Consider the following 21,991-nt stretch of genomic DNA (forward strand, 5'->3'; position numbering starts at 1 on the left):
AAACTAGACACCTAGGGGAATCCAGAATGGGGTTACTTATGGGGCTCTCACCAGGTCCTGCACCCAGAATTCTTTGCAATCCTCAAACGTTGTCTAAAACAACACATTTCAGCGATGCAAAGTTGTGGAATCTGAGGGGAGCCACAAACTTCCTTCCACCCAGCATTCCCCCAAGCCTCCCTATAAAAGTGGTACCTCACTTGTGTGGTAGGCCTAGTTTCTGTAACAGGAATGGGTCACACAACGGTCAATAGTAGTCCTTACATGAGGGTAACTGTTGACCCTTGGGTGATCGACTCGTGATGCAAGCTCTAGGCACAGGCACACAACTGGGGTAGCATAATCATCAAGACAAGTGGGGAAACGCTGGGTGAAAGGAATCGTGTGGATCCCTGTATATTCCTGTTTGACAGAAATGCAAGTAAAAATGTAGTTTTTATTCGACGTGTCACCTTTGCAGGGTATTCTGGGTAAGAATACTTTGGGGATTCCACACAAGCTACACGTCTGTGGATTCCTGCCGGGTGTCTAGTTTTCAGAAAATTCTGGGTTTGGTAGGTTTCCCTACATGGCTTCCGTGCCCAGGACCAAAAACTCAAGTGCCCCTTTTACAAAACCAGGCTGTTTTGTGATAGATACTTTTGATGTGACCACAATACGATTTGGGCCCTTCCCTGTTGCAGCCCTGTGTAAAGATGGGGATTACCCAAACTGTGCGAGTAGGACTGCAAGGTGGGTTTCTGCACTAACTTAATTTTGAGCATAAGGCCCAAAAATATCAAGTCTGTCAGCAAAGTCGGAGTCACTGGCGTGTCCTAGAACGGGGCCATAGAGTGCCTCCATAATCCTTCAAAAGTTGTATTGCACGCAAATGTGTTTTGCTGCACAATTTGCTGAAGGAAGTCAACATCCAAAAAGAGATGGACATAGTTAACTGGTAAAAAGTTGGCTGTATCAACTTTACATCCAGTGTCGCCAGTAAATGGGGCAGTTTGGGGCTGAACTAAATTGGGGAGATGCCAAGAGAGCACTCTGTGCTTCCAGCTGCTCTCTGGGTTGGGCTAACCTGCTGTTGTCTCACTGCATAGACTGTGCTTGCGAAGGGACAGCACAACTGCCCTCATAGCTTCCCTCAGAATCACTGGAAGAGTTGTTGTTGAACGGGACTCCTCTGACTGGAAAAATCACTCCCAGAGTCTGCTCCACTGTCCTCTCCCTCAGATGCAGTCTCAGTATCTGCTGTCTCAGTCTCTGATCCTGCCTTAGAGCTGGCCGCAATAACCTGAGTTACGGCTTTAGCAGCAGTCATCGAACAAGACGCCATCTCTGCTACTGGCTAAACTGTCCCTCTAATACACTAGCTTATTTAGTAGGCAGTTATAGTCACGCAATTGCTTGTGTGTTTGTGTGTGATGTGTGCAACAGTAAATGTCAGCCACCTTACCTTCGTTTCTTCTCGGAATCAGCAGATTCTATGACGACACTGAAAAAACTCAGACACCCTATTACTTCACCTTGCCACATACCCTTCATCGCAGCCTTTAGTGCTAGTAGCGCCTAGTGCGACAATCATTTTTGGCGCTCCTGTCACATGACCAGTTTCTTGTATTCCCTCACTACCACCCAGCAAAAGTGCCCTCTACCTCTCCATAGCCCCTCACACATACATTTAATTAGTCTTAAAGTGCAGGTAATGGCTAGCTTTACTAATCCACTCAACTACTCCTATATAATACAGATCTGTTCTTTGCAGAGGGCATACAAACCTGCGCTACTTTATGGCGTAAAACTGCGACTAGACAAAAGTTCGATCTCTTTCTCTAGCAAGAGTTATCTGGACCTTTTTTATTGCTGCCTGAAAGCTATCTCTGCCTGACAGATATACATCTACATAAATTTGTATCCATCTCGTAAAAATGCCCCTCTCTATATCATATATTTATAAAATGTAAAACCTTTTTTTATTTTTTTATTTTATTTTTAGGGTCTAGTCTGTGAGAGCATTTACTAGTGTATGCTTCTCGCTTGTGAAAGTGTTGTTTTCAGTAAAGGGCTCGGAGCCCTCATGTCCCTCACGATTTGTTGGCTTGCATGGCACTTTTCTTTACAGCCTGGTAATTCGCAAAGGCACACCTGGCATCATTTCTAGCCCTCTGTGTGAAGCAATAGTATTGCCCTGCGCAGGAAAAATGTTGGTTTGTGAGTCAAATAGTATTTTTGTCAATGATATGTGAATTTCTATTTCTTAAACAATTTTTCTTGCACTTTTCTCGCACGAAGCACCATAGAAAAATCACTATTCTTATTAGTCAACTGGAAAAATGTCCAAAATCCACTTTGTACTTGTTTAACAATCAACCTTGTTCAATTCAAGCTTAGTCGGTGTAATAACTATTTCACAATTTTATGTCACAAATGTTTTGAAGTAGTGAATTTAAGTTATATAATAATTTAGCAATTGTTGCTGCAAATGTTTCTGAGAATGATCACAAACCTGGCTAACGTTAATTCTCATATTTTTTGTTTTTAGACTCTTCGCAGGTGTTATAGCCGGGTGAAAGAACATGGTGCTGGTAAACGAAAGAGCAGCTACACATTTGAGCAATTGGAACAGGTGTTTGGCCAGGGTGGCTGGGACTCTAAACCCTGCACACCTGTACTCATTAATAGCAGTGGTTTATACCAGGAGGTTGAGTCAGACAGCAGCACAATGGAGGACTTTTCACAAGAAGATTGGGGAAATCACAATCAAGACCAGCAGGGTTTCCAAGCAGGAGACCCTGATATAGGTAAGAAATAAACCTCTTGAGCTTGAGTATTAGGTTTTGACAGTATATTGTTTCTACAGTGCCAAGAAATCCAGTACGGTATTGTGCACAAGCAAGAAAACATTTATTTTCGATAACTTGCAGTCTCCGAGTTGTGTACATTTTTCAGTTGAGACCTTGCACAAGACCAGTGTGTATTTTGTTCTTCAAGAGAGGGAAAAAAAAAGGATTTGCTAAGCAAGAGCAAACACACAGTTTTTCTAGATCCAGCTGTTCAGTAAGAAATATATACACCACACCATAGTATATGCCGCCAGACAGCATTTTCCTTTAACCTTTGAGGCTGTACTAATCTCCAGTATCAAATTACAACTTTTCTTGACAGTATTTGAAACTAGACTGCTTTGTATTCTGTTTTTCATGAAGATATATTAATTCCATCTTTATAAATCGTATTTCCCTCAAGAGGCACATGTAGCACATATGTTTCACCGTGTTCCATGTATTAAAGGAAACCCTACATTACTACTTTAATAGTAGTTGTTTTTGTATGATTAATTAAAATCTACGCTTTCATCAAACACATAAAATATATTTTCAGCATGTTGTGTTAAAACAAAAGAAAACAAAAAAATAAATAAACCTTCCACAGTGCTGTATCCAAACCATTTGAATCTTTAGTGCAAATGTATTTCACAAAAAGTGCAATGTACAGTACAGGAGTCCTAAAGGGATGTTATGTTCTTCCTGCACGAGTCTTTTGAAACAATTTATGCATTCAATGCATTTTCATTTTATACTTGAAAATGACGTTCGGGCAGACAATACTTTGAGTCAAAATATCTCATTATAGCAGTATCTTTATAAAAATAATTTTCAAGGAATAGTGGTTGTCATACTGGCAATACAGCCCATTAATGTAAATGAGAATGTTGAACCATTTAAACAGCGACAAGCTCTTACTAGAGGTTAAAACCAATGTACGGTTCACCAAACAGAATACATTTGTGGCAAGTATTAAAACAAGCGCAACTTTAGTGCAACGTGCTGTGTAAACATCACATTTCAAAATTGTAAGCAATTATAGTTTCATGTTAACCGTTAAAACCAAAATACGGTTTATAAAGTGCAACACGCACATCCGATTCCATTAGGTTAGTCCCCTAGTAGATGGGGATTCACCCCATGGTTATACTTCTAAGCACATTTTTTTATATTTACTCCACAGTTGTAAATTTGTTTCAGAAACCAATAACATTCACCCAGCCTCATATTTTCAAAGTTGAGTTCAAGGAAAGAGTATTGCACTCTGTATTAAAGTGCCCCAGTGCTCTTATGAGAGTCCAGGATTACTGACTGTCTTCCCTCAGTAACCCTTCCACTAGAATGATGAACTTAGCAATACTTGCTAACTCTATGGGAACATCACATATATAGATATGTCATTGCCTCTTTCAAAGTTCTGATGCCGTGCAGCAAGAATATTGACCTCAGAAATAGGCGCCTTTGGCGCAGCAGTGGTGGTCAACAACAAAATACTAGGTGATCCACAGATTCCTAGGCGTATGGACACAGTCTGCACTGCCATTGTTCTGGCATTTTTATTTTCCAGTGCGCTCTGAATTCCCATATTGGCAGTGTCAAAAGTCTAGTGAGTAAAAGGTTCCTTAGGGCTTGCTGCCTCCCCATGGCGGCTTTCAAATATGGCTGACAGACACCAGCCTTGTGGGATTAATGGAGGCTCAAGGCACCCAGGATGTACCTGATTTCGTTCACATCTTGTTTTTTGACAGGTGCTTTCCCTGCTTCTTCAGTATACTCTTCAAGTGAAGTAGTGTCAAGGCTGAATCTCTTAGATTGTCTGTGACAAGATTTAATGTAGTATAAGCACTATTTGAATATCTTGCCCATGGGCTCTATGCGTCATTGAAGATCACCTGCAAAACACCTTTCATAGAACCTTCTTCTACCCCAATAACTTGGTCGTAGTATTTTATTAAGTCCTTTTTTGCATTAGACATCCATATTGACGGGTCCAAACTCCATCCGTATCAATGATCGGTCTTGCTGATTTTAGGGAGGGCAATTTTTTCTCTATATGAAGCAATGTGGCAGTGCTCTATTGTCTTTGTGTTTGTGAGCATTCCTGGGATGACTGGATGCGCGTATCTCATAATGGGTAGAATTTTAGCACGGATTACTGTTCGTATCCCTTCAGCTGTTGGGCTCCGTAGTTAATGATGGAGTTTAGTTAAGGCAAATAATGTTTTTGCTCTCTTTTCCTCTATGGTCTGTGTCCGACAGCCCGACACCAAGGTTATTGTGTTTACCAGGTTCCATGTCAAGTGATGATTTTTATATATAATATTGTTTTTTTTACTCTGAAAATTGAGACCTTGGTTTTTGCAGCAATGGATTTTAAGGAGTTTGTAGTGTTGTAATTGTGTAATATGCCCAGTGCCATATTAATGCCAATGCATGTATGATCTAGTATTACCAGATCAACTGCCTATTGTATGATAGGTAACTTAAGGGATCAAAGTCTTGGGAGGTTGGGGGAAGACAGTCCCTTTCAGCAACTCCAAGCCTTGGTCTGCTGTGTACACATTGAAGAAAATTGGAGCGATGACACATCCCTATTTTAGACCTTTTTATGTATTTTTGGAGTAACTTGGTTTGAGTTAACTTGATCTGGAGCCAGGCAGACAGAACACCTTTATTCGGCTGACGCGCAGTCATAGAAGAATGCGAAAAAATACACAAAATAGCAGCAATCAGTTATGCAGCTCATCATAAAATATAGAACATACTATTTAAAAATGGCATAAAAGCATCAAATCATAAAAGTACAAACATACAGGTAAAATGAGCTACCAAGCAAAAGGCAGAGTTGCTGTTGCTATGTTGAGATGCCACTACACGGATGAAGAGCCTGGCTAAATAAATAAATAAATAAATAACTCAAAGTGCATGGTGCTTCCAGAACGTGCTGCTGCTCGCAAGAACATGCTTACATGACAACAGGTTTCTTTATCTGCTTGTTCTAGCAAGAAGCGGCAATCCTGGGTAAAATATTTCAGGTTTCTAAGTCTCCTAAAAGGAACCAGGAATTTTTTGGTATAAAATTTGTAGAATCCGCAAAAAAATAAAAGAGAAAATGAATCATTGCTTGCTTTGGAGCGTTACTACATTGGCATATTATGACAAGTAGCTTAGACTGAAAACCCATCAGAAAACCGAGTATTGCATTATGCTAGCCCTGAATTGAAATAACAGGGCACTGCGCCTGCTCTTGGTGGTGTTCTATGCATGTGTGGTGGGGGGGTTGTTCACGGCGGTTCAGGGTTTTGAAGTGAGTGACCACTAACTCGCATTGTTCACTTTCTGGCCTTCTACCCTCATTCTCTCTGCTTGTGCGTGCTCCAGTAGCAGGCCTTGAACTTGTTTTCTACCAGGAATAGTGTTGGATGACTTGGCAGAATTATTTTTGGTAAAACCGATATCTTTCAGAGATCTTTTTACATAGGCCAGCCAAGGTGCGGAAGGGCCCTTAATACAAGCCTGGCAATCAGAAATTATCCTTCTTGTTAGGGATGCCTCTTCTATGTGCAAAATAGACAACCACAGGAGATGTGGGTGGGTACGAATGCTGTCGGTTAGAGGTTTTATGCCTAATTTCTAATGGCAAATGAAGTGGGGTGTCGACACTGGGGCAGATAATGCTCTTCTCAAAAAACGATTTTCTTCCTTTTGGAGAATTAATGGGTCGCCTGTACCCCAGATTCCTGCCCGGTACGTCACAGCAGGTGCACACTGAGCAGAATATAGCTGCGTCTGGGCTGCAAGTACCCTCTCTCACTTTGGGGACAGTAGACTAAGAAGAGATCCCACTGCCCTAGAAAACTTAATCCTGTTCTGTAAAATGCAGACCCTGTGTATAGGACAATTATTGCTGCCAGTAGGAGTTTTGGGATTGTCGAAGCGGGGTTCTTGGTCCATAATGTTCTTCGGTCAATACCATCAAATGCCGCACTGTAATCAACGAAACTCGCATTTAGTGGGATCATATTTTTAACAGCCTTATCAACCAACTATGAAAGAGCAATCACGTTAGTCATTGTGGATGCTTTTGGACAAAAACCTTTTTGGTTGTATGGGATCATGTTATTGTCCATGACCCAGGTATCTAATTCACACAGAAGTACGCTTGCAAAGGCTTTCTCCTCCACATCTAATAGGGTAATGAGTCTATAGTTATCTGGTGTTGTATTATCACCTTTTTTGTGGATTGGTTGCAGAATAGAACCCCTTTATGACTCCGGGATGCTAGAACACCGAATGTATTCATTAAAAAGTGTGTGGATGTAAGGTGTCCAGAGATTATCATCTTCCTGTAGACTACCAGGTAGGCCATTTGGCCCAGGGTCCCCATCATTGCAGATGAATGAAGGATTTTAGCTGTTTTTCCCCCTCAGCTAACTCAAATGTGTTCTCTGTAAGCCCCTCTGCAGCTCCACTAATTAGGTCATCCAAAATGGCCCTGGGTTTCTCAGTGTCCACATATATGCGTGGTACATGGCCTATCCATTTTTCAGCAAAAACTGCGTTCTCTTTGCTGGTAGTTTTGGTTGCCAGGCCATTGGTATCCCCAGAATTTCCTTGACTTTGTGGTGCGGGAAAGGTGTGTATATATATGCTTCTTCTCTTCCTTTATGTATTTTTGTTTTAGGACCCCATGCTGTATTGTAGTGTTTTCTCCTTACCTCTTTTAGCTCGATTTTAGTAGCTGGACCTTTCTTTTTTTTATTTCTTAGTTCTGCCAACCAACACAGCCTTGCTTAAACTCTTTACCGTTAGCATGTGATTTAAACGTACTTTTTATTGGGGCCGAGGTTTTGTTCCGACTTTATTGGAGGTTGGTGCAGCATGTAAATCTCTTATTAAGGACCCCCAGTCTCTCTACTAAGGTCGTTTTTTGAGCAGAGGTCTGTCATGCTGTACACTTTTGATGAATGTGTTTTGCTTCCAGGCCCCCGCTATACTTTTCAGGAGGGGATTGGTTTTGGCTGTCAACAGTTGTCCACGCATTTGGGTGTTAGAGCGCACATTGATCTTAATTGATAAGGGATGAAAGTCGCTTTCGGTTCTAGTTAGAACTTGATCTTCCTTGCATCTTGTTGGCAGATGTTTACTCGAGAACATATAAGCCAGTGATCAAATATTTCTGAATGTGAGTTGTGATCTGACCAACCCTACTAATTGCATGAGAGCAGGTAATTTTCTTTCATGAAAGCCTCTAGTATATTTCTATTTTTCTTTTTGGTCCACTCCAGGTTGACCTAGGTTGCTTGTATTAAAGTCCCCAACCAGAATAACTTTGTGGCCTGGATGCTCGTAAAGGAGTGCCCCTATCCAGTTGCAGCTGTGCAAGACAACCTTTTTTGTTTCCCCTTCCTTTCACAGATTCATATATACATTTCTGAGTTTAATAGGTTTGGTTTGTCCAATCATCACTAGGTCTACAAGTTCAAGCGCCTCAAGAGCATTGTTGAGAATCTTTAACTCCTTAGTTTTTAACTCAAGATCAAGTTTTACAAAGATAGTGAGACTGCTGGTGGGTCTCACGAAATTATGCTTTTGTGCGATGATATGAATTGTGTGATATCCTGGAATTTGTTCACAGTGGTCCAGGTTTCCTGCAGGCACCGAGCGCCCCATGTGTTCAGATAGGCAAGGGCATCTTGGGCAGTTGATTGCTTTGTGTCCTTCAGTATACTATTGGCCTCTTTAGGCATGGAAGGGCACTTTGTTTTTTAACACATGGGCATATTTTTCCATCACTGACTCATTAACAAGTATGTCCCGTTCCTCAAATCGCTTGCTTTCCTACATGATGTTTTTAACGTTATCATTGTTCGTCCACTCAGTCAATGTTGATCCTTTGTGTCTGATTCAGGATAAAATTTTAAAATGTATTGCTTTAAGATGCTCCGATGTGGGGTTTGCTAGCAGTGTCATATATGTTTTAGGAGATATTAAATGTTCAACCTGTTTAGGGTGTCCCAAGCTCCTCTCAAGTTGAATTCTGGTGTGAAAATCAATATTGCTGGTTTAGGTGCAGGGCGGGATCCATTCTCAACCCGGTGAACGATCAAGTGACTGCCTTTTAAAGCCTGGTTGAGACTCCACCTTTTGTACTATATGACTCACATGTTGCTCGGGAACAATTCAGGGCTCTCGTTCAACTTCCCTGGCTCTTTTATATTTAAATGAGGTTCATTGCCTTTGATCTCCGCAGGCTGAGCTAGTGAAGTCTACTTGTGCGGGAGCACCTCCTGAGTTTGTATGGGCAGATCTTCAAAAACACTTTATTCTCTTTCACATTTGCCTTTGAATGGAATCAGGGATAGATATCCCTTTTTCCCGGGTTCCTATTTTTGACCTTGTTCCTCCTCAGTCGTTGTTGCATGTCGTCCCTGCAATGTGCTTTTCTTTATTTGCAGTCCTGTTTCTTCATTGTTTGTTTCTTTTCATGGATTTCCATGATTTTTTCTTTTCTTGACGTGATAAAGATCTTTACCCATTTTTCACCACTACGAGTTCCTTCAGAGTTCATTATTTCTAACAATTTCTTTTTCACATAAACACTTGCTTTTATCTTGTTTGCTGGGCTTGTGAAGGAGATTACTCTATTCTGTTCAGTTTCACACTTGTCCTTTTTGCAGGTTCTAATTCGCCTCAATATTTGTTTTTTATTTGTCTAGTGGGCTTTTGACAGCAATCACTTCTTTCTGTTTAATCTCACAGTTGTCCTTTTGCATACCTTGTTTTCTCCTCTTAATGGAACCTTCCCAGCCTTGGTGTTTGGGCTGCTTTGCTCGCTTTATTCTGTGTGTATAGGGTTCCTTTTAATGCCTACAGTAGGGTCATTACCTACCTGTTACAGAACATGTTCATTTGTTTGATTATTTTGTAAAGAGATGTCTGGCCCAGGTCTAAAGCTGGCCCCTGTGGCTTTTAAGGTGCCCACTAAAGTTTATAGCATTTCTGGTAGTGTAGATTTTTTTCGTCTATTAATGCATCGCAGCCCACTCGGTCACCTTCCTTGTGTCTGCCCGCACAGAAATCTAGTTTCTGATTGAGCATATCCAATTTCTTGTCAAGTGTTAACACACTGTGGGTGAGCATTTGTATAAGTTCTACTTGAACTTTTAATTTATGAGACGGCCATGTTAGGGCTTTGACAGCTGCTAATAAGGAGGAGTTGATGTTTTTTTTGAAGATTACATTGGGTGCAATTGTATTTCCCTTCTGTGATCCTGCAATAGCTTGAAAGGGGATACCTCCAATAGGCCCCTACTCTCCTAAAGCAAGTCGAGTCTCCCCCTATACCTGTAGTATGACCATCTCTGGCTAGTTCCAATATGAAAATATATTTTTCAAATTTCTGGAGCTTATGGACTGAGAAACCTCTTTAAAGGTCTGACCATTGGTGTTATATAATGTCCACACCTTTTCTTTATAGTTGTCTATAGGAGTTAACAATTCCAATATATTGCTCTTCATGTCTGTGAACCATGAGTGCCCGTTATGAGGTTATTGGTCAATAGATTGATGAACCTGGGCCACTGTGTTACATTTAGGGACTGCCCCTCACCTCCAAACGCCTCATCCCATTCATCTTTTTCCCTGATCTCCACATAACCTCAGCATGGTTGGCACCACTGCACCCTTCTAGCAGCTCCAGAGAATGATCATGGTGTGATGCGCCAGCCTATGCAGCACAGGGAGCCGACAAAAGGTAATAAGTGCAGGGGGCAGCGGATCTTTGAAGCAGTAGGTGACCTTACTCTGTCTTAGCACCCCCTCCATGCCTTCGCCAAGCCACGCCAAACCAAGAGGACAAGCCCACTGGTACATGCGCTCTGCTGGGTGCAGCGGCTCTGTCCTCTATGCAGCACACTGGTGGTGTGCGTGCGCACTTATTGTGCTCCTTCCCTGTCTCACTATGCAATCACCAAGCAACAACCAACCCTACTTTAAAAAAGGCCGTAAAACTCTGGCTCTTCTCCGAATGTAAACTCTGGACCCTCAACCAGTCTGTTTTTGTACAGATTTTAGTGCCAAGAGACTCCTGGTAAAGCGGTAATAGCTCCTTACAGACAACCACAAATGCACTAAAATAATTACTTTTGAATCCTTTTAAAACACTAATTATTCAAATGCTGCTGGTAGAGATAATTTCTATAAATGGGCTTGTGTCTAGCGTTGAAATAACAGGAATTTCCTGTGGGGCACCCAAATCGCAGATTGACATGTGCCTTCAGGCATGTCTGTGATTGACCATGTAGCAAAACAGAAAGATCTCATTTAGTTATAGTTTGTCATAAAACTGAACAGTTCTTACCAAATGAAGGAAATCCTTCATGACACAACATGTTAAAGAGGACTCGCAGCCAATGAAGGAATTAGATTGCGAGGAAGAATGGAAGAGTCCATCATGCTGAACTAGGTGATGGGGGTCAGAGTCCAAAACCTCTGTCATGCCAAGGAAAGAAAACTCTTAAACCTCAGGGCAGGCTAGCACTTCTATGACTCCCACACAAGGGAGAGCAGAAAAAAACACTATGCCAGTGAATAACTGTTTCTGCGAGTGCCTGTCAAAGCCATTGACTTAAAGAAGTGATAATTAGGTTACTTACTCATCTTTAAGGTTTGTGAAGTTAGGTATGGAAATAACCTCCTTTATTTTGAAGAGGGAGGCTGACAGACACTTTTTGGCATTGCAAACACCTTTGAAGTTGAGTCAGAATATTAATCTTGAACATCTGCTTACTCCCCCCCCCCCACCCCCCCTTAAACAGACTGAGTCCTAAAGCACTGAATTTTACCTCCATATTCCTCACTTTTTGGTAACAAATCCTCAAGTTGTGAAAGCACAAATTCAATTAGCTAGATTCCCCAAAAGAAAATGCCTGACTGTGTTGCTCTAGTACTCCTCTGCCTAAAAGCTCCCTAAATCCTAGGAGTGAACTTCAACCCAGTATGTCTTCCAAGGCCTAGCATCAAAGAGGCCTTGCACTCCACTCCATTTCACATTCCTAGACATGAAATAATGCCTCCGAGATGTGCCCCTTGACAAAGTCACTGTATTAACTGCTCCCCACTCTTTTAGACCGCTTCCCATTGAAGGGTATAGATGGTGGGCAACATAACCACTTCCCAGTGTGTTTTAACTAGGGGTTACTCAAACCTTAACATACTGTTCCCTGCACTGTTGGTGAGGACCTCCACGATTTCTGGGATGCTGCAGTACTGCCATGTACAAGCCTCCTAAACCCTGGACTACCGTTGGTTTGGGGTTTCATTAGACCTGCTATGCAAATTTTTTCAGTCCAGTGACAACCATGGCAGAAAAACACACCTGATTAAGGGGTTTAAAGATTAGGAATAAGTCCCTCTCTTCCTGAGATTAGGCCCAAAACCTGACTTTGTTATAGGGCCTGCTGTAAGAACACAAAAGGATGATGGATGGAGTGCTGAAATGTTTCAAACACTCATCCCCAGTCATAGATCTTGGTTTAATACATCGTTGTTTTGCTCACCATGCCACCCCAGTTTGGACCCAGCCATATGCAAATCAGTCTTGACCCTATTCCTTCCGGGAACAGTCTAGCCCGAACTGCCAGGTCAGGTCCTCCCTGGACTGGAAACAAGCATCCTGGGACTGGTTTCAGGGTATCACCTTCATAAGCCAGGCTAGTTTGCAGTGGCACAGTAAGCACAGTACCCACGTCTGGGCCTACCCTTCCCACTTAGGGCAACTTAAGCAACACAAAAGTATGATGGACGGAGTGCTGAACAGTGCAAACACTCACTCCCAGTCACAGATCTGGGTTTAATTCATTGTTCTTTTGCTCACCGTGCTGAAGAGGGGTGATACCCCGAAACCAGTCCCAGGATGCTTGTTTCTGGTCCAGGGAGAACAAAGTTCTGTGGTAAGTGCCCCCTGGGTCACCGCCTTCTTGTCTTGTACATTGGCAACAGGTGAGGGAGTAAGAGAGTCCGGAATCCACTATAATACTCCACTGGGAACCCATCAGGCCCAGAGCCTTGCCTGAGAACGTGCCAGAGTGAGTCCTGAATTCTTCCACCGTAAACGCTTGATCTAAACCCTTGGCAGCGACTGGGGGATCGAGGGCAGTGGAATGTCATGGAGTACCGGAAGCTTGATCTCACGAGGGTGTCAGGCATATCTGCTTATAAAACACAGTAGTAGTTCTCAAAAGCCTGCTCAGCAGCAAGGACCTCCTCACACAAACATCTAATGGTGTTCGTTATTGAGGACACCACCCTTTAGACGACCTCCCTAGTAGCCAGTATATCCCATGCTCACAGACTGTGTCAACGCGCTCTAGAACTGTCTAGCCTCCTCCAATGAGACCTGATGCAGGCAAGATCAAACCCATGCCAGCAGACGAGCAAGGGTTTTAGAGGGCTACCGTTGGGCCCACTTCTCCAAGGAGAGAATCTGGGCCTTCAAGATGACGTCTTATCCAGTTTTTGTGGCTCTTTGCCTCGCATGTGCCTCTTAATCAAACCTCGAACAGCAGGTTTATTGGTGACATACAGTGTACCAACTGGCTCTAGTGAGCTGTGGTTCACCTTGAAGGAGGAATGGATTTCTGATTCAGTAAAGTCTGGCCACACCTGATCCGTATGCTGCGATGTGTTAATACGTCACATGGGTTGCACATTGCATTTGGGAGTGCAGTGTGGAGCTAAGGCCTTGGGAAGGGGTGGGGGAAGTGTGTGTGATCCGAAATTTATATATAAAATCGTTTACTACCCCGGATGAGGCGTCGAAGCGCTTTGCTGTGAGTAGCATGCTACTCAGAGCCTGGTTAGTGGTCAGTCAATTTGTTATTTGGGTTAGTTAGCATGCTGTGTCGGGGGGCTTGTTTCGTTTGATGTGATTATTAGAGGTGCTACTTGAGGCACAATTACTGGCTAGAATTAATATTGTTAGGGTTTCAAAAGAGCTCTAAGGCATCTATGAGATATTTAGAGTAACGTGTACACAGATGAGGGAGACAGAAGGTAGAATGAAACAGAGGTCGATTTTAAAAAATATAAGTGATTGGAAAGTCAGTTTTTCATGCAGGAGTTTGAGATACAGCAGGTTGAGAATTTGTGCCAGCATTTTGTGGATGCACACCTGTTGAAACAGTTTCATTTACATTCTACACCATATTAAATACTATAAAGTATTGGAGTTTATGCAAATTTTGTGCACCATAAACAATATATTATAAAAAAAATGTTTTTAAACATCCATCAACTTGAAAACATAACAAGGCTCGATTAATGTAGACACATTGTGGTAACCATTTGTATATTCAGTGCCAGGCTTGTCACTCATTCAATGCCTGGTGTGGAAGGCACCTGAACCTAAAGAGCACCCCAACAGAACAGACACCATGTCCAGCAGAATGGATGTGTCTGTGGTCACCTTCTCCTTCTAGGATCCACCTTGCCTTGTAGTGGAGTGCAGCCAGCCCTAAACATGTGTTGTAAATTATGTGCTGCTGGTGTGTTTTGTGTATATGTGTTTTTTAAATATATTAATGTAAGCACTGCGTCGTCTGCACTATTGATTAACTTCACACTGTGTGTTGTTTTTCAGATATGACTAATAATTGGGTCTAATATATACAGTAATTTCCAAGTAAATCAAATAATATCCCCTATTTGTGAAAAATGCTCTTTGTTGTAATTATTTAACTACAGAGATTGGTGTTCAAGTACATTTTTGATAAATTTAGTAATTGAATAAGTATACAGGGCTCATATAACTCTCGGGATACCAGCCCTGACCGAAACATTTGACAATTGTTTGTTGATTGCATTCACCCTAGTCCCATGGGTTTATAGAGTGGTCCTTGTTGTATGTCAAAATGGACTTTATTTTACACAGATAAATACATTGCTAGGGTCCTTATTGTTGAGTAATACTCCGCCTACAAGTAATAAAAATAACAGAGCTGACATTGATGAATTGGAAAGATTGAAGAGAAAAAAAACCCAGAATTAAACAGCAAATTGTTGATGGAATATCTGAAAGCAGATGTGCTCCCGTTAGGGTTATAAGTAAAGAATGTACCAGTAATCTTTACCCTTAATCCAAGGTTTTTGAAGCACTTTAATTACAGTGAAAGTAACTCTTTCCAACCCTAATTGAGGTGGGATTAAAACTGTTTTAGAAGAACGTAATATATTCAGAAAACACATTTTTGAATTGGAAGACTAATTAGAAGCAACACTGCTATTAAGAACGTTAGTCATTCTTGAAAATTTACAAATAATAATTGATGAATTCCATCCAAATGGGCAAAAAAGGAGACAAACTTCAAAAGGCTAGGTCAAGGTTTAATATTGAACAGGTGTACCCCTACCTGACACCAATTTTTTTATAATCATTAATTTTACTGAGCACTGCGTCCAGAAATGTTTGGAATGTGTAAGTGCACTTTGAGATACCCCATGAGCAGGGAATGTTATGTGAAAACATGGCACAGCAGTAGAAAGCGTCACACAGCAATAAGTGGTGAAAAAACAGCGCAGGCCAAAAACATGCTAAAGAGAGAGAGGTGAAACATTCACTTTAAATTATAATGCTTGATCAGCAAGGTCATAGTTAAAGGAAAACCTGTGTCTATGAGCCAGAAGGAATTTCAGATCTTAAGCATTTATTCTGTTGTCTGAGTAAATTACAAATGTGGATGATGAATGCAGGCAGGAGTTTGAATTAGCCTAGGGTATGCAAAAACTCATGAGAGATCTTGGAAGCAGAGTAATAAGGTTTTCACATGCAAAATACACATAAATTCCAGAGTAGTGAATGGGTAGTTTGTTAAGCACTGTTTAACTGAAATAAAGAATGTGTAAGAAATAGGTAAAAGGTTAAAGGACACCAGTGAGGTTACTTTAGAACAAGAACGTAGTTGCTAAACTTAATGATCAACCTTTTGTAATTGTTAGTATTGCTGAATAAGTGGCTGTGAAGCAGCAAATTGAGACCAATAGTTTACTTGTGTAGACTTGTCACTCTCCCTGTTGCAACAGTAAAGAGCTGTTTTTACATTGCCAAGAGGAGTCTGTCTTTTTCTTTATTCTTAACCTGCAGCAGTTGGCTTGCAGCCCTGGAGTCCCTCTTGCCCTCACCTGACTGCCTGCACTGGAATACCGCCTACCCCTGCTGCGTAGATCATTGCATATCTTTGATGAGGTGAGCAGCTATTATGTTTAAGTTTCTGCTTATTCACGGGGAATGGTTGGATCCGGGGATTGCCGTCTTTTAAAGGTTAGGACAATGTGGATTACGTTCTTTGTTTTTGTGTATATTGTATGACTTATCACTTTTGGCAATGGTAAATACAGATGTAAATATAAGGATATAATAGGTAGAAAGATATGAGACACGCAAGACTGTGTACGTGTGATGCACAACATCAGGAACTGTGCTGCATAACCGATTAACTTGCCCCCAATAAAAGGTTAGAAGTGATCACTGTGGGTAATTTGAAGTTGGGGGTGGAAGGGGGCTAATTTGTTCTAATGAAAGGCTGATATCGCTAAGCTTTACCTCCCGGTATGATTTGAACACTCAAATTACTATCCTGGACGAATGCCCAGAAGTCGTTCCGTGGTCTGAGACCCCCATGGGTTGAAATGTTGTTCTCTCTAAGCACGCAGGGAAGTGACCGGGGTTGCCGATGATTGACAAGATACAATTGTTGAATTTTCTTGTTTATGAGAACTAGTATAACGTTTTAAAGGCAGAGTGATATTTGACCAGGCAGATAAAAGTTAAATTGTAGAATTGTTAAAAATTTGAGGCATTATGGAGACCCCCCTTAGAGCACATGCACAAAATCTTTCCAAACGATCAGAGAAAATTACAAAAATATTGTCAGGAGTGGTTTAAAGCAACTTTTAAATATGCGCATCCCTGGTTAAAAGAAGGGACAATTGATGATAAACATATTATAGCATTTTGTTATGCATCTTAGAAGTAAATATAGAGGAGGCAAACTGCAAAAGCAGGAAGCCACCTTAGCCTTATGGCTAGTCTTTTATGAGAATTCGAAGGACTTCTCAAGTTGATACTCCTAGTACTCAATCTTCTCCCCCACCCTCATATGATCCTAGGAGTACTTCTCCCATTTATCCACTTGATGGATATTCATGAAGCTGCAGTGGTATTAAAGAACCCTCAAGTTGAGCCCCCTTCACAATCCCCAAAATAATTCCTAAATGTCTCCCCGCAGATGTCCAAACCGAAGCACACCCAGACAGCAAGTCACGGTGGTTGACTCCCAGTTTTTAAGACAACTAGAAGCACAGTTAAAACTATGGTTAGATTCAGCCTCTCATCAGGAGGATGGATGTGAAGAGTAAGGTCCGGGAAATGTTGCAGAGAAATGACGCAAGAGGAAAGGTAGCTAGGAAGTGAATGTCTGCCCCTCAGCGAAGAGATACAGATGATGCTAGATGGAGTGACTATGGACAGGGCTGTTAGTATGATGCTATGCCCTGTATCCCAAAAGAGAGAGGACTACAGATCTTCCAAGACTACAGATTCTACCAAGACTACCATCTTGGCAGAAGGGGAAGGAGAATGTAATTGTTTCACCAAAAGGTGTTCAGGAATCACTATCGCAGAGTGAGGGTGGGAGAGATGCAAGAGAAGGAAGGAGAGAAGGATATTGTGATAACCATTCAGGGGAGTTTGGGGAGGGTGGCAAATAGAATAGAGTCCATACATGTACTTGTAGGTAACCTGAGTGAAATACTTCAGCCCCCAAAGGCGAGGCACTCATATTAGCACTCAAGAAGGACCCCTTATCTAAAGCGATCACACGAGGGGGGCAGTAGGATTGCTTAATTGTGTTAACACTAGAGAAAGAGAGCAGGATATGCTTGGTATTTTACCAGTCCAAAGCTGTAATACTGTGCCTGGACTGGTAAATGACTTCTGTAATTTTACAGCTCAGTGAGAAGGACACTGTGTCAATCCTATGCTTAAAGATTTTGCTGTACAAATGGCAAAAGACTTTGTCCCTATCTAGGTCGGCATGGATAGCACTGTGCTGATCCTTTGCTTAAACATTTTGCTAGATAAACAGACATTTGAGGTGAGCAAATATGGTGTTGCAGGGTGCTCCTTACTAGAGCTGCTCTCCACCTAAACTTGGGAACTACCCAGAGTTGTTTTTTTTTTAATTTTATTTTTGTTGCCACTAGGCAGTTATAGTTGAGACCTAGTTTTTATAGAAAAAGTGTTTTGTTGTTATCTTAACCTGCCTATACCTTTGGTGCCAGTTGACGAATCTTTACAAAATTTCCCCCCAAAATTTGATGCTCAAGTCAGCTGCTGTCTGGAAAGATTGGTGATAATTGGTCAACTGGGGGCTGAGAGAAAGGCGGGGGCCCCAAAACGTGTTTTCTCTGTTAATTTCCGTAGGGATTTTGAAAAGTAATAGTGGCCAGACCATTGGACTGAGCTACACCAAATTTGGCATAAAGCTAGCTCTTGGTCCAGAAAGCGACCTTTTTGTGATTTGGTGTAAATCCTTTCAGTAGTTCTCTAATTAATAAATGAAAACCAAATTTGTATATATAGGGACAGGGAACCCCCTTGGATCCTTCTTGGATCCTCCGCGGATTCGGAGGAAAAGCAACCTGATAGAAAATATTTGTATTTGTGTTTAATATACTTTTATGATTGCAAATGTAATCGAATAAAATTTTAGATTGATTGAATCTGCTATATTTTGACCCGCGGAAATGGACTCTGTAATGTCTGGGCCCTTTTCAGACACTTAGTTTCCAGGTGGTCGGGGTTAAACTGCAAGCCTGACATTGTAGCGTTGGCATGTAGTCAAAAAGGCGCAAAGATAAACCTTTTTCAACCGTGCTTAAAATGGCAATTCTCCATTTAACATACAGAGAAAGTCTTGATTTCATTAAAGACAACGCAGGCTAACATTGTGCATACAACTTTTATTGCTGCTCCATCATGCAGCCCTTTAAAGAACTTTAATACATCATAAACCGGTAGACTCAGCTCATTAATATATATATTTTTTTTATTGGAAAAGGGGCAAGTGTAATTGGTTCCACCTTAATTCTGTTATCAATAAAGGCCAAGTTGGCTCTAATTTAATTACTAGTTACCTATCATCAGTTATGGGGGCCATTGTTCTGCTTTCCTGCTCTTATCTCATGACCGAGATCACAGAACCTCTCTGGAATGCACTTCTGAGTTTAAAGAAGACATTTATTGTTATTATTACTTCACCACGAGGTTCCTGAGAGACAAAATTAGTAGATTGGAAGCACACGTTCAAAAGTAGTTGCAGCAATTAAAGCAAAATATATCAAAGTACTTCTCAATTGCAATGCACACAGCAAATAGATGTGATTATATTATAGCATAACTTCAAAGCAAAGCATAAAAGTCAAAATTGCATCACTGTAGGGCCTATAACTCGGCTTCATCTTTCTGGGGCTTCATGTTGATGACTCCGGTTCAACTGCGAGACAGAGATTTTCTACCCAAACGGGAGACAGGCAACTGACGTCTAGTTCCTGTCTGAAGTCAAGATAGATTCAATCTAACTCTGCTGTAGTCCCGAGCCATCCTTAAAGGCAAACTCAGTGTGAGAACCGAAGAAACTTGGAGAGTGGCCAATTCTCCCAGCCTCACTCGTTCTCAGACTGGATTGAGAGGTAAACACAAAATCTACGCGCTCTTATCAGCTAAGGTCTGGTGTGAAAAACACAGCTTGGTCTACCATGTGGAAAACACAGCTTGGAAAAACACAGCTCGTCTGCAATGTCTCAACTGCAATGTCTAACCCCACGTTAAAGCCAATAGGCAGCTAACCTAAATATCAAATGTAATGTCTAATGCCATGTCAAAGCCAATAGGCAGCTAAACTGAATACAGAATGTAATGGCTAACTCCATCTTAAAGCCAATAAGCAGCTATACTGAACACAACATGTAATGTGCTACTGGTGAACATTGAGCAACTAATTTGCGCAATGGTGAAACACAAAGTCATTGGTCAAACACAATTAATAGCAACACAGCCATTGAAATGGAGATTGGCCATGTGGAAGCAAGTATGGATTCCACCCTGAAGAGGTCAAGTCCTCTAGGAGGTAATTTGGTGGAACCCCTCATAATTTTGTCTGACCCAATGCAGAGTAAGCTGTCCGCCCAGCAGGCCAACTCCCCACCCGTGACCTGACTACCAACCTGTGAGAGGCCACCTGTGGTAACCGACCCATGTAATCCATGCATGGCATAAGACTCCGATACATTGACATTGCTTGAATCATCCAGCCGTACTCCTGACCTGCCTTTTAAGAATACTAGACCGGGTCCAGCTGCTTTAAGCGTCCCCAGCACCCTTAGTCCTACCCATTCAACAACTAAGCCTGGTATGAATAAAGGAACACATAGCACTACGCTGTATGAATAAAAGAACACATAGCAATAAAGGTGCAGGTAAAAAACCCAGGAGAAAGATTGCGGTAGACAAAGTGATTCTGTAAATTTTGCCACTGGTTGCCTGGAGAGATTTGGCTGCTTCATGGGCTTTTATTTAAAGATCTTATACAGCTCTGCTCCACAGCCCTATCTAAGATAGAAACTCTGGTGGGGGGGGGGGGGGTGGAGTGTAGACAACTTTATACAACTCCTGAGAAATCAATAAACTGAGCACGCTCTCATGTAAGACCTGGAATATTGCCAGCTTTATAGGACACCGTGTCCACAAAATCGGCTCCCCCAGAGCAAGTAAGAAAGGGATATGGAGGTTTGCAGGCTCCCCACGGTAAAGCTCCCATGCTGACAATCTAAAAGGGAAATAGTGACGACGGGGTCAAAAGACCAGCATAAAGCTGGCACCCAATATACCTATAGTTGGGGCAGGATCGAGGAACAGGCCCCTCATCTACATACTCCCCAGGAATGTATGCCATATATAATCATGCTGGAAAATGTATCCAAATTGGAGACTATTTTTTTTAATTGCATGCTTTATTACTCAATTTCATTCTGGCTGAAAAAACGTTTCGGTGGCTGACTGACTTGCCAAAAGACATTGGCCCTCATTACAACCTTGGCGGTAAATGCTGCCTTCTGCTGTGCTGACGGCCTCCAAGATACAGTGAGCGCGGCGGTATACCGCTACAGGTATTATGACCCACACAGAGAAATCCACCACTATACAGACACCCACACAAGTCCACCAGCCCAAAGGTCAGTGATAAATTGGCCTACCAAAACCCACACCGTTACGCCAACAGGAATACACCCACAGTATCAGGACCCGCAAATCACCGTGGCGGTCTTCGAGCCGCGGTAAACCATAGGCGGTACACACCGCTGCGCTCAATACCCACACATTTACAAAATACCACAATATTGGACAATTCAAACTACACACACCTAACCCACATACACACACCACACCACTATAAAACACACACCCACATTACCCACAACCCTTTCTACGAAAAAAGAAGATTGCGAACAGAAAGACACAAGCCAGGAACACCCACTCAATCTGAGCCACAGAACACCATCACCCCTACACCATCCACGCACCTCAAAGCACACACCACAACACATCACCCCACACATTCTCACACCACATCCATGGTTCCCCAAAGACACCCCAGGTTTTCAGAGGAGGAGCTAAGGGTCATGGTCGAGGAAATCATCCGGGTAGAGCCACAGCTATTCGGATCACAGGTGCAGCAGACGTCCATTGCTAGGAAAATGGAGCTATTGCGTAGAATCGTGGACGGGGTCAACTCTGTGGGACAGCACCCAAGAACAAGGGATGACATCAGGAAGAGGTGGAACAAACTACAGGGAAGGTGCGTTTCGTGGTTGCTAGACACCAGGTAGCTGCACAGAGTACTGGCGGTAGACCCCCCACTTCCTCCCCCACAACTAACAACATGGGAGGAGCAAGTCCTGGCAATAATGCATCCTGAGGGCCTCGCAGAAGTAGCAGGAGGACTGGACTCTGGTAAGTCATATCTTTACTACTGTATCCCCCACCCTACTAGCATGCCATCACAAACTTCTACCCCTACCCTCACCCCCATCACTCCACCACCTCACATATACCCCACTAT

At 42.1% G+C, this 21,991-nt stretch overlaps 1 protein-coding gene across 5 annotated transcripts in view; it reads left to right on the forward strand.

The window, feature by feature from the left end:
* The window catches only part of MSANTD2 (Myb/SANT DNA binding domain containing 2), a 436,899-nt gene that overhangs the window by 22,815 nt on the left and 392,093 nt on the right, over nt 1-21,991 (forward strand). For 3 of the 5 annotated variants that reach the window (XM_069224518.1, XM_069224519.1, XM_069224520.1), the window contains exon 2: nt 2,531-2,789. In XM_069224518.1, the coding sequence (XP_069080619.1) occupies nt 2,531-2,789 (259 nt within the window). Of the gene's footprint in view, nt 1-2,530; nt 2,790-15,954; nt 16,057-21,991 lie in introns of all 5 variants that reach the window. The other 2 variants (XR_011201505.1, XR_011201506.1) reach the window with 1 other exon arrangement.

The sequence above is a fragment of the Pleurodeles waltl genome, chromosome 3_1 (genome assembly GCF_031143425.1).
Source record: "Pleurodeles waltl isolate 20211129_DDA chromosome 3_1, aPleWal1.hap1.20221129, whole genome shotgun sequence".
Taxonomy (NCBI): domain Eukaryota; kingdom Metazoa; phylum Chordata; class Amphibia; order Caudata; family Salamandridae; genus Pleurodeles; species Pleurodeles waltl.